This window comes from Rhinopithecus bieti, unplaced genomic scaffold (assembly GCF_001698545.2).
Source record: "Rhinopithecus bieti isolate Rb0 unplaced genomic scaffold, ASM169854v2 scaffold_15776, whole genome shotgun sequence".
Lineage (NCBI taxonomy): Eukaryota > Metazoa > Chordata > Mammalia > Primates > Cercopithecidae > Rhinopithecus > Rhinopithecus bieti.
In genome coordinates, this window is record NW_016808836.1 from 1,749,851 (window position 1) to 1,762,495 (window position 12,645).

General features: G+C 52.3%; 1 protein-coding gene across 1 annotated transcript in view; it reads right to left on the reverse strand.

The window, feature by feature from the left end:
• Positions 1-422: 422 nt before the first annotated feature.
• The window catches only part of FCGBP (Fc gamma binding protein), a 73,948-nt gene continuing 61,725 nt past the window's right edge, over positions 423-12,645 (reverse strand). Inside the window, 7 exon segments of the mRNA XM_017887358.1 lie at positions 423-596; positions 721-989; positions 3,840-4,223; positions 7,333-7,532; positions 9,162-9,735; positions 10,303-10,874; positions 12,465-12,645. Of these exon segments, the coding sequence (XP_017742847.1) occupies positions 587-596; positions 721-989; positions 3,840-4,223; positions 7,333-7,532; positions 9,162-9,735; positions 10,303-10,874; positions 12,465-12,645 (2,190 nt within the window). The 3' untranslated portion in view covers positions 423-586.

The following is a 12,645-nucleotide window of genomic DNA, read 5'->3' on the forward strand; positions in this document are numbered from 1 at the left end:
CTCAGCCTCCCGAGTAGCTGGGAATACAGGCACGTGCCACCATGCCCAGCTAATTTTTATATTTTTTGTAGAGATGGGGTCTCACTATGTTGCCCAGGCTGGTCTCAAACCCCTAGGCTCAAGCAAACCTCCTGCCCCAGCCTCCCAAAGTGCTGGGATTACAAGCATGAGCCACTGCGCCTGGCCATTTATCTTCTCATCCATCCATTCTTCTAATCACCTATTGTTGCCTCATCTTCCTAGTTCCCCACACACCATTTTCTCAATTCCCCCATCCATCTCTTCATCTACCCATGCAATCATCCATCCATCCTCCCAGCCCCCAATAAACATTCACCATGTGCCAGATTCCCCAGGCACCTGATACCTGCTGTGCAGGAGGAAAGTCAGGGATGAGAAGGCATGAGACAGACACAGTGACATGCAGCTTAGCTTAAGAAATTTATTCAATGCTCTCACATTTGGCCTCTGCGACCCAGAAAAGTGGTAGAGCAGGGTAGGAGCACGTGATGCATCCTTCAGCCACTGCAACCTCCAGGAGGATCAGGTCTTCTTCAGGAAGTCTTCATTCCCGGTGGACAACTGATCAGCCATAACTGCAAGAGACAGACACTTAGCACCTCTGCTTGAAGACTAAACACCCACCCTGACTGCCCTCATCCCATGAGGATCCAGGTGCCTTTGCCCCAAGAAGTCTGGTTTCCATACTACATCCCTCACCATGGGGAGAAGTCCTGTGCTCTCCATTTCTCCATCACTGACTTCTCGGAGTCATGCCAATCATTGGTCTGGTCTCCGTCAAAGTTTCCACAGGCCCCACACAGTTTCCCAGCATGGTCATCGCTGACCATCACAGCCAGCTTCCCATTGGCTCCAAGCCACACCTGGACCCCTGCCTTCTGGCGGACTAGCAGGGAGCCATCAGGTGTACGACTCACGGACACAGATGCTAACTTCTCAGCTGGGAGATCCACTCGGAGACCATTCACCTGGTGGGGGGTGCCCAGCAAACACAGAGGTGAGGCCACAGCCATAGAATAGCTAGGTGTTACCAGGATAGAGACCCCAAGCAAGATAAGTTCATGGAACTAAATCAGAGGCGGGTGCTGAAAGAGATGAAGACCTGGATGTTTGCACTATTTGGAGCAATGGATACATGAGAAGATAGCTGGAGATCTGGATAGACGGATAGAAGGATGGAGAGTGGAGGGATGGAGAGATGGACCTGTGGATCTACACAACACCCCAAAGTCGGTGGGGGAAGCACTTTGTACCAGACAGATAAGCAAACAAACAGACAAACCCCAGGGTCATCCTTATGGTTCTAGTTTCCTTTTCCTTTCTTTCTTTCTTTTTTTTTTTTAAGATAGGGTTTTGCTTTGTCATCCTAGCTGGAGTGCAGTGGTGCAATCACAGCTCACTGCAGCCCTGACCTCCTAGGCTCAATCAATCCTCCCACCTCAGCCTTCCAAGTAGCTGAGACTACAGGACTACAGGTGTGCGCCACCACACCCGGCTAATTTTTGTATTTTTTTGTAAAGATGGGGTCTCACTATGTTGTCTAGGTTGGTTTTGAGCTCCTGGATTCAGGTGATCTGCCTACCTCAGCCTGGTTCTAGTTTGCAAAATAAAACAAACTTTGAGCACATTCTGTAAGTTATTGGTTCCCTAACCAAAACAACGTTATCCTTTGGTTTTGCAATGCTGATGTCTGAAGATAAGTAATGACTTTAGCAGATATAATAATCATGTGAGAAAATTACCTTTTCTTCATCATAGGCTGCAGATCCAGTAACTTTGTGAATTTTTTCCTTTAACTGTTGTCTATGTTAGTTGGTGAATTAGCCCTTCTAAAGTTAGATTCTCTAGAGAAACTTCCTTGAAAGACTTCTCTCTTTCTCTCTTTTTTTTTTGTAAATCCTTTTATTGTTTGTTTGTTTTTTGTTTTGTTGTTGTTGTTGTTTTTGAGATAGAGTCTTGCTCTGTCGCCCAGGCTAGAGTGCAATAGCGCGATCTTGATCCACTGCAACCTCCGCCTCCCGGGTTCAAGCAATCCTCCTGCCTCAGCTGGGACTACAGGCATTTGCCACCATGCTCGGCTAATTTTTGTATTTTTAGTAGTGACTGGGTTTTGCCATGTTGGCCAGGCTGGTCTCTAACTCCTGACTTCAAGTGATCGGCTGCCTACCTTGGCCTCCCAAAGTGCTGGGATTACAGGCATGAGCCACCATGCCCAGCCCTCTAAATGCTTTTGTATCTGAGTTTTCCTCTGCCAGATGACTGAAGAGATGGGTAGATAGATCTGAAAAGACAGATGAGTGGGTGGGTGGATGAATGGATGGATGGATGGATGGATGGATGGATGAATGGATGGGTGGATGGGTGGATTTGTGGGTGGATGGATGGATGGATGGACGGGTGGGTGGATGGAAGAACGGACGGGTGGGTGGATGGAAGAAAGAAGGAACGGAAGAAGACAAGAAGGAAGGAAATGGGAAAAAGAGAAAGAGGGGTAGAATAGATGCTGGAAGGAAGGAGGGGAAAAGGGAGGATGGGCATAGTGAAGGATAGATGAAGACTAGTGGATGGAAAGTCTCAATAGGGTGCGAACTTTGCAAGTATAACGACTGAGTCCACGTCATCTCTGTTACCCAGCACATGGCCTGGCACAAAAGGAGCAGGGCTGAGTTTATTCACAAAACCAACCTTTTCCTGAGTACCCTCTAGGTGCCACGCCCTGATCTGGGTACTGCGAACGAACTGGTGACCAAGATGGACAGGATCCCTGCCTACCTGCGGCTTATAGTCCAGTGATGAACAAAGATGCTGAGCATCTTCTGGGAGTTTCCTTCTAGGAGTCTGAAATTTTGGTAGGTAGATACCAAAACCCCAGGCACTGAGACTCTAATGAACTTCCCTGGTAGACGACATTTCACGTTTCATCACAATTTTGTTGCTGGAGGAATGAAGCACATCCTGTGTGATTCTACCGAGACAGGACTCTCGGAAGCTTGCACCTGATTTCCCCTGGACTTTGTGTGATGCACCTTTTCCCTGTGTTGGTTTCACTTCGTATCTTTTCCCTATGACAAGTCTTAGCCCTAAGTACAACTATATGCTGAGTCCTGTGAGTCCTACTGAATCACTGAACCTGGGGGTGGTTATGGGAAACCCTGACACATTATGTGACCCCCCCTAGCCTTGACGAATCACAGAACTTCCTCCCTAAAGTCACAGTGATTGGCTCCGGGGTGGGCATGTGACCCAAACTGGCCCAGTGAGATATAATCCTGGGATATTTTATTGAACCATTTTCTGTTAAGGTAGTTAAGCTGGCAGGGCATAGGCCTGGGCAGCTGAGGGGGTTGTCTTTACCCCTACAAGTGGAAAGCCTGTTTGAGAATAAAGCTGATTTGGCAAATAGCAAGTCTCAAAGATGGAAGTACAAATTTCTGATAATATTGCCAGGGCACCTAGAGTTAGCCATTCCTGAGGCTCTATCCTTGGATTTTCTAGCTACATGGACTAATAAATTCAATTTTGCTTAAGGCAGTTTGAATTTGGTTTTAAGTCACTTGCAACCCATAGAGTCTCGAGTCATACTAGTGTCAAAACTATTAAGTTACTCGAGTATGTTTTTGCTCCTCTAGAACTCAGCCAGAACAGAGGGACCAAGCTTGAAATATTGAGATAAATACAAATCCAGAGACTAAACCGCAGAGACCTGGATAAAGAAAACAGATCGCAAGACAGAAAGGAAGCCAGGAATGTGGGGACACTGTAATCGGAAGAGCAAAAGCCCAGGGGAGACATTCCCCACCCCCTACTCACAAACTTACCCACACACCCTTGTTTGGGGTCACCGTCACCATCCCATCCTCGAAGAAGATGTGGATCTGGCCCAGAGCCTTCATTTTGCCATGGCAGGTCTGGACTTCAGCAACTACACGGTACCAGGGGATGGTCTTCTGTAGTCCTGGACAGCGGTAAGAGAGCTCATAGACACCAGGAGAGGTGGTGGCACCACGGGCCCCATCAAAGGTGGTGAGGTTGGCACCCACAGACAGGACACAGAGACCATGGGCGGCCCAGCAGTCCCGGGCTTCAGCCTTGACCTCACATACGCGGCCTGATGGGCAGCCAGCTGCCTGGCACGTTAGGCTGGAGCTTGAGGAACAGGAACAGCGCTTGCTACAGTCTGAGGTCAGCAGGGAGGAGTTCACCTGTGCACAGAAAGGGGCCAGGTTATGGTGGTGGGATGGATCACAAAAATGGCCACACTCCTTGAACCCTCTGCATCCGTGCAGAGTCACTTTACAGACTCCCATTAAGAAATAGAGTTTATTTCCCCCTCCCTATGAATCTGGGTTGGCCATAAGACTATATTTAGGTGAATGAAACACAGAAGAAGCAATATTGTGACAGGTTTAAGCCTAGACCTCAAGAGAACTTACAGCTTCTCTTTTCTCTCTCTCTCTCTCTCTCTCTCTCTCTCATACACAGAATCCTGCCCAGCCACCATGAGAACAAGCCTGGGCTAGCTCCCTAGAAGATGAGTGACCCCATGGAACATAGATAACTCTTCCAGCTCAGGCCACCCTAGACCAGGCAGCCTTCAGCTGACCCACCAGGTGACTACAGATATTATACATGAGCAACCCCAGAGCATAGCAGAAGAACCGCTCAGCCAAGTCCAGCCTAAACTGTAGTCACAAAATTGCAAACTAAATGAATAATTATTTTAAGCCACCACATTTTGGAGTGATCTGTAACCCAGCAAAAGCTAACTGATACAGGTAAGAAATGAAGAAATGTAATTAACAAAATAAATGCCATCTCTACACTAATGATTTCCACATCTCTAGGCCAGACCTCTACCATGAAGGCCAGACTCACAAATCCAAGACTTCTGGCATAGGCAGAGGGGTCAGAGCAGGAATGGGGAAGCACAGGGAGCGGAGGGGTTCAGAGGAGGTACCTAACCCAGCCTAGGGGATCAAGGATGGCTTCCAGTAGGCAGTGAGAGTCTACTGGAAAGAGCAAAATTTGACTCTATTTGCAAGCAATGCAAGTTAGCACTGCATGTTAATGGATAGCCTTGGGCTGACTTCTCTATGTCACAATTTCTTCATCTGTATAATGGGGAAAAATAGCCATAGTATCTATTGCAGAGGATTGTTGTGATTATTAAACGGATTAACATCCATAACATGGCCGGGAGAGATAGCTCATCCCTGTAATGCCAGCACTTTAGGAGGCCAAGGCAGGAGGATCGCTTGAACCCAGGAGTTTGAGACCAGCCTGGGCAACATAGTGAGACCCCATCTCTACAAAAAAATTAGATAGTTAGCCAGGCATGGCAGTGTGAGCCTGTGGTCCCAGCTACTCAGGAAGCTGAAGCAGGAAGATCGCTTGAGCCCAGGAGTTTGAGGCTGTAGTGAGCCATGATCACGCCACTGCACTTCTGCTTGGGAGACAGAGTGCGATCCTATCTCAATAAATAAAAAATAATACCTATAACAAACATGGTGCATAGTAAGAGCTCAAAAAAATCATTAACAAGAATAAATCAATTCTTCAATTTAATTCATATTATTAAACAATTATTAGCTGGGCTACCTATTTGCACTGTTGTAAACTGCTTTTTCTTTTTTTTGCTCTTTTTTCTTTTTGACATGGAGTCTCAGTCTGTTGCTCATGCTAGAATGAAGTGGCACAATCTCAGTTCACTACAACTTCTGCCTCCCGGGTTCAAGCGATTCTCCTGCCTCAGCCTCCCAAGTAGCTAGGACTACAGGCACCCGCCACAATGCCCAGCTAATTTTGTATTTTAGTAGAGACGGGGTTTCACCATATTGGCCAGGCTGGTCCCGACCCCCCTGCCTTTTTATCCCCCCCCCCCCCCCCCCCGGCCTCCTAAAGTGCTCGGATTACAGGCGTGAGCCACTGCACCATGCTATAAACTGCTCTTTCTTTTTACTGAGTGTGATGAACATGCAGGGCAAGGCCCAGTGCTCAGTGGGTATCTTTCCTGTATAATCGTGCCTGATCCTCAGACACCTATGGTACAAAGATGGTGATTAGTCCCATTTTACAGGTGAAGAAAATGAAGTTCAAGGAGGGGCCAAATGATGCCCCTGCCCCAAGATATCAGGTCCTAATCCCTGTAATGAGTAAGTGTTACCTTATATGGGAAAAGGGTGTTTGCAGATGTGATTGAATTAAGGATCTTAAGACGGAAAATTTCTCCTGGATTATCTGAGTGAGCCTTAAGTGCAATCACGTGTATCCTTATAAGAGGGAAGCAGAGGGAGATGTTATGACACACTCAGAAGAGGCAGAGGTTGGCGTGATGTGGCCACAACCAAGGAAAACCTGCAGCAACCAGCAACTGGAAGAGGCAAGGAACAGATTTTCCCCTAGATTTCTTTTTTCTTTTTTTTTGGATATGGAGTCTCGGTCTGTTGCCCAGGCTGGAGCGCAGTGGCGTGATCTCGGCTTACTGCCACCTCCGCCTCCCGGGTTCAAGTGATTCTCCTGCCTCAGCCTCCTGAGTAGCTGGGATTACAGGCACGTACCACTACACCCAGCTAATTTTTGTATTTTTAGTAGAGACAGGGTTTCGCCATGTTGGTCAGGCTGGTCTTGAACTTCTGACGTCGTGATCCACCTGCCTCGGCCTCCCAAAGTGTTGGGATTACAGGCGTGAGCCACCACACCCGGTTCTTTTCCTTTTTTCTTTAGAGATAAGGTCTTGCTCTGTCACCCAGGCTGGAGTGCAGCAGTGTGATCATAACTCACTGCAGCCTCCAACTCCTGGGCTCATGCAATTGTTCCATCTCAGCCTCTTGAGTAGCTGGGACTATAGGTGTGCACCACCATGCCCAGCTAATTAAAAAAAAAATTTGTAGAGATGGGGTCTCATTATGTTGCCCAAGCTGGTTTTGAATTCCTGGGCTCATGTGATCCTCCCGCCTTGGCCTCCCAAAGGGCTGGGACTGCAAGTATGAGCCACTGGGCATGGCCTCCCCTAGATTTCTCTGCAGGGAGTGCCACCTTGCCAACACCTTGATGTCAGTCCGGTGATCCTGATTTCTGACTTTTGGCCTTTGGAACTGTGGGAGAATGAATTTCTCCTGTTTAAGCTGCCATGTCTGCGGTAATTGGTTACAGAAGCTACACAAAACTAATACGGGGAGGTTGCTTGCATTGTCACACAGCTGGGAGATGGCGGTGGCTCCTCTGTCCCCAGCCTTGAAGAGGTCAGCACAGAAGCTCTGGGTCTCTCTCAAGCTCTTCTACCCTCTCTGACCACCCCAAGCCCCTACTCACCGGCAAGTATCGGCCATTATGGGTGCAGCCACAATCTTGGACAGGGATGCAGACACCCTGGGAAAGCAGGAAGCGCTCGTCACACTCACAGCCCTCAAAACAGCGGGTGGTGCAGCCCGTGAGGCCAGAGAGAGCTGCACAGGAGCCCTGGCAGGTGTGTGTGCAGATGGAGTAGTGGCTGTGGGCAGGGCACTGGAGCGCTGCAGAAAGAGGAGGCAGGGCCGCGTCACACCTCCAAAGGGTCCTGGATAACCAATGGGGCCTACTGCACACCCAGCCCTGTTTTAGGTAGCACTGAAGACACAAGTATTGAGAAAAGCCTCAACCCCAGTCCTACAGAGCTCACGTTCAGTGGGACAGACAGGAACAGCCAAAAGTGAACACGCTGCCTCAGGGAGTATAGACAGAGGGGTCAGGGCAGGGATGGGGAGGCACAGGCAGAGAGGTCAGGGCAGGGATACGGGGGCACAGGCAGAGAGGTCAGGGCAGGGATGGGGGGGCACAGGCAGAGGGATCAGGGCAGGCATTGGGGGGCACAGACAGAGGGGTCAGCGCCAGGGTGGGGGGCTACAGACAGAAGAGTCAGGGCCATGATGGGGAGGGCACAGACAGAGGGTTGAGGGCCAGGGTAGGGGGCACAGCCAGAGGGATCAGGACCAGGGTTGGGGCCATAGCCACAGGGGTGGGGACCAGGGTGGGGGGGCACAGGCAAAGGGGTCAGGGCCGGGATGGGGAGGGCACAGACAGAGGGTTGAGGGCCAGGGTAGGGGGGCACAAGCAGAGGGGTTAGGGTGGGGGTCGGGGTGGGGGCACAGGCAGAGGAGTCAGGGCCAGGGTCGGGGGGGCACAGGCAAAGGGGTCAGGGCTGGGATGGGGGGCACAGGCAGAGGGGTCAGGGTTGGGACAGAGGCTGTACGGACCCAAGGGAAATATCTGTGGTAAGTCCCTGGTCTCTGGCTGAGCAATTGGTGGATGGTATGGCTGTTCTGCAGTGCCCACCAGGATTGGGGAAGGAGCATCAGGCTGGGGGTGATAGGCTGATTTTATATGGGAACACATCAGGTGAGAGGAACTCTAAGGACACCCAGGGGAAGGTGTCCTGGACACCCTCACAATTACCTCAGACTTGGTAGCTTAAACAGGAGAAATTCATTCTCCCACAGTTTTAAAGGCCAGAAGTTAGAAATTAGGATCACTGGACTGACAGGAGAGAGTTCAGGGCTTGAGACAGACAGACCAGGTCCACAGTCAACACTGAGAACAAATCTAAGGCCGCGGGTGTGGACGACGGCCCTGGGTATAGGTCCTGCCCAGGGGAGAGCTGGCTCTGACCTGGGGCCAGAGGGGCCATTGCTTTGTCCTGAGAGTCTCAGGTGATGTCCCTCCCCTGGGGATTTGAATGAGAGGTACAGTCCTAGTTTAGGGGGCTGTCTACTAGGCTGCAACCTTGTCTTGGGGGGATCTGAGGGGATATGATCTTGTCAGGGGGTAGAAGGAGGGTCTGTGTGAGCCATAGATCTCCCAACCCATCCAACTATGCCTTTCAGGTCACTGCAGAAAGAGTCCAGAATAGAGCACTAGGGAAGAAGTGAACTTGAGGTTTGAGGAGAGTGGGCCCGGACAAGAGGCTGAGAAGGAACAGTCAGAGGGGTAGCAGGGAAGCAGGGAAGCAGGGAAGCCAGTGGACTACGCCATGGGAGAAGGAGGTATGTGGGCGTGGGGTGGGAGGGGGTGGGGAGAAACCACTTCGACATGCAAATAGAAGGAATGGGCCAGGAGGGGCCCCTACATCTGGTCTAGAGTTCTCTGAGGGACCCACGGACACTCACGGCAGAAGCTCTCTGTCCTCCAGGGCTTCACGGCCAGGCCGGCTGCCTGACAGGCCGCTGTGTAGGCTGCCAGGCTGCGGCACAGGAAGGCTGTGTCGCCCTTTTGTGCGCACAGGTCGTATACGCATTGGCGGAAGTACTCAGAGGGACTCAGCACAGCCTGGCAGGTGGTGAAGGGTCCCTGGGGGTTCCGGAGCTGCCCGCAGGCCTTGTTGCTCTCATAGGGTGCAGTCTCCTCTGCCGAGCACACGGGGCAGCCTTGGGGCCCGCAGCCTTCGCCACAGCCCTTGGAGGAGCCGGGCGCCCGCCATGCAGCCCCAAAGGTCTCCACACTGGACGCTGCCAAGCCATTGGGCAGGACAAAGTCATCACTCCAGTTGCCATTGAAGTTCCCACAGAGGCCACAGAGCCTTCCATGGAAGGAGCTGGGGATGGACATGAGGACGTGGGCATCGCCATCAAAGAGAAGCCGCAGCCCCTTGGTCGTCTGCAGAACCATGTTTCGGCCTTCGGCGGTCACCCGCACGTGGCCCACAGCCACAGGCAGGGCCACAGCCTCGCCGTCCACGGTGACCTGGGTGGAAGGGTCAGGTAGGTCAGGAACTCACAGAACCACAAGCAAGGCTGTCCTGTCCCACTCCCAGGGCAGAGCTGCATCTCCCTCAGTCCCATTAACGTCAGGTCATGTTTCCCTTAAACTTCTTGGGCCCCAGGCCTGGCGTGGTGACTCACACCTGTAATCCCAACACTTTGGGAGGCCAAGACAGGTGGATCACTTGAGCCCAGGAGTTCGAGACCAGCCTGGCCATCACAGCAAGACCTTATCTCTACCAAAAAAAATTAGCTAGGCCTGGGGGGCTGAGGTGGGGGGATCGCTTGAGCCCAGCAAGTTGAGCCTGCAGTGAGCTGTGATCACGCCAATACACTCCAGCCTGGGTGACAGAACAAGACCCTGTCACAAAACAAAACAAAAATCTCCCTGGGTGGGACCATTCACCAGACCTTCCAGGATAGGCTCAGAATTCCCAGGTTGGAGGAATGTCCCTCTCATACCTACAGGGTGGGGTCATGGCTCCTTCAGAACCCCCTAGATGGGGCTGTGTTGCCTTCAGACCCCCAGGGCAGGCTCCCATGGACTCACCTGCTGCCCTTGAGCTAGGCTGACAACCTGGCCAGACACAGTAACCAGGAGGCGCTGGGGATCTCCAGCTGCGTTCTTTTCAAGCACGATGGAGAAGTCCTCATCCCCAGGCTTTGGCTGGCAGACTTGGGCCAAGACGTAGGAGCAGGAGCCATACAGGTCGAAGACACGGCCATCAAGGGTGACGTAGTGGATGCCCCCATTGGCCAGGCAGCGGCCACAGCCTGTGGCATGACAGGCCTGGACACCATCCTCTAATCGGCACTCCTCATGGGGCCCACAGGCCGCGCCTTCCTGGCAGGTGACATGGCCACCTGGCCCACACTCACAGCGCCGCTCACACTCAGGGCCCGGGTAGAAGGCCTCACCCAGCGGGTAGTAGCGGCCATCATAGAGGCAGCCACACTGGCCCACAGGTACACAGGTGTCACCACTGAGCACGAAGCCAGCATCGCAGACACAGCCTTCACGGCAGGCCGACTCACAGCCCTCGGGGGCCGAGAGGCTCGGGCAGCTCACGGGGCAGGAGTCACCGCAGAGCTCGTAGTGGCTGTGGGCAGGGCACTGGAAGGCTGTGGGGACAAGGTGGGCATGAGCCATGTAGGCATTCGAGTCGGGGTCTGGGGAGGCCCTGAGTGGGAAAACTGCTCAGGTCAACCTGGCTGTCTCTGGGTATGCACAGGTGATCCAGGACATCTAACGGGGGGACTCACTGTGGGACCTGCAATGGGAGGGGACATGCCCAGGTCTCTCTGACCAATATTATTTCTAAGATCAAATGCTCGGCTTCTGGCCGATTTTTTTTTGAGAACTGGCTCTCAGCTCTATCGTCACCCAGGCTGGAGTGGCAGAGGCCCAATCAGCAGCTTGCTGCAGGCCTCCACCTCCACCTCCACCGTCAGGCGATCCATCTGGGCCCTCAGCCCTCCGGATTGGCTGGGACTCACAGGGGTAAGTCGCACCACATCTGGCTACTATTATTAATTTTTTGTAGAGATGGCGGTCTCACTGTGCGGGCAGGATTACGCTGGGTGAATGGATCCGACTATTATCTATTACGGGTTATGCAAGATCAGAACTCGACTATGGGCGTATCTCAGGGTGTGAATGTGACTGGGCGTATGGGGCCACATGTATCTCAGGGTATGACTCTGCCTGAGGGTACCCAGCTGTGGGTGTCTGACCTGGGCATCTCCCAGAGTCCTTCTGACATGGTCTGTGTAAGGCTGGGTAAAGTTGGCAGGACACCTGTGACCAGGAGACCTGCCTGAAGGGAACCGCCTAGGACTATCAAACTATGCATCTGTGTGGATCTGCCCAGGGCTATGTAAGGGTCCTGATTCTATCTGAGTGTATCTAACCAGTTAGTCTCAGTGTAAAATCTGAGCAGATACCACGGAAGGCATGCAACTAATTCTATATGGCTAGGAGTATTTCAGTGTGTGCAAAAGACAAGGGCCCCGTGACCAGCTGTAACACAAGGTCTTCCTAACCAAGGGTACCCTGCTATGTGACTGAGGCAGGGTCAGTCATCCCAATCTACATGCCTTGGATGTCTGAGAACATGGATCACCAATCCCCAAGGGTGTCCTGGACCCCGGGATTCTGACTAGGTGTCCCTTTTCTTTTTTTCTTTCTTTCTTTTTTCTTTTTTTTGATCTGATGTCTCACTCTGTTGCACAGGCTGGAGTGCAGTGTTGCATCTCGGCTCACTGTAACCTCTGCCTCCTGGGTTTCAGTGATTCTCCAGCCTCAGCCTCCTGATTAGCTGGGATTACAGGTGCCTGCCACCACACCTGGATGAATTTTGTATTTTTAGTAGGGACGGGGGTATCATCATGTCGACCGGGCTAGTCTTGACTTCCTGACCTCAGGTGATCTGCCTGCCTCGGCCTCCCAAAGTGCTGGGATTACAGGCGTGAGCCACCGCAACCAGATTCTGACTAGGTGTTTCTAACTGACTCTCTCTCACTGCAGTACCTGACTTGGGGCATTTCAGTGTGTGAGTGCCAAGGTGTTTCCTGACAGGAGATACCCAGCTCAGAGGAAGGAAGGTGGCCCCTGAGCCCCATGGAGGAGGAAGGGGCTGCTGTCTTACAGTCCTGGAAAGGAAGGGCAGGCAGAGACTCTGCTATGGGGACCATGCATGGAGCAGTACTCACGACAGAAGTCTGGCCGCCTCCACTCGCTGAGCTGGGCCCCAGCGGCCTGACAAGCTGCCACGTAGGCGGCCACTGCAGGACAGAGGCCTCCAGGATGGCCCTGAACTTGGCAGGCGTCCAGCAAGCAGCCCTGGAAGTACTGTGCGGGTGGCACAAGGCCGTGGCAGGGCGCCAGCGGGCC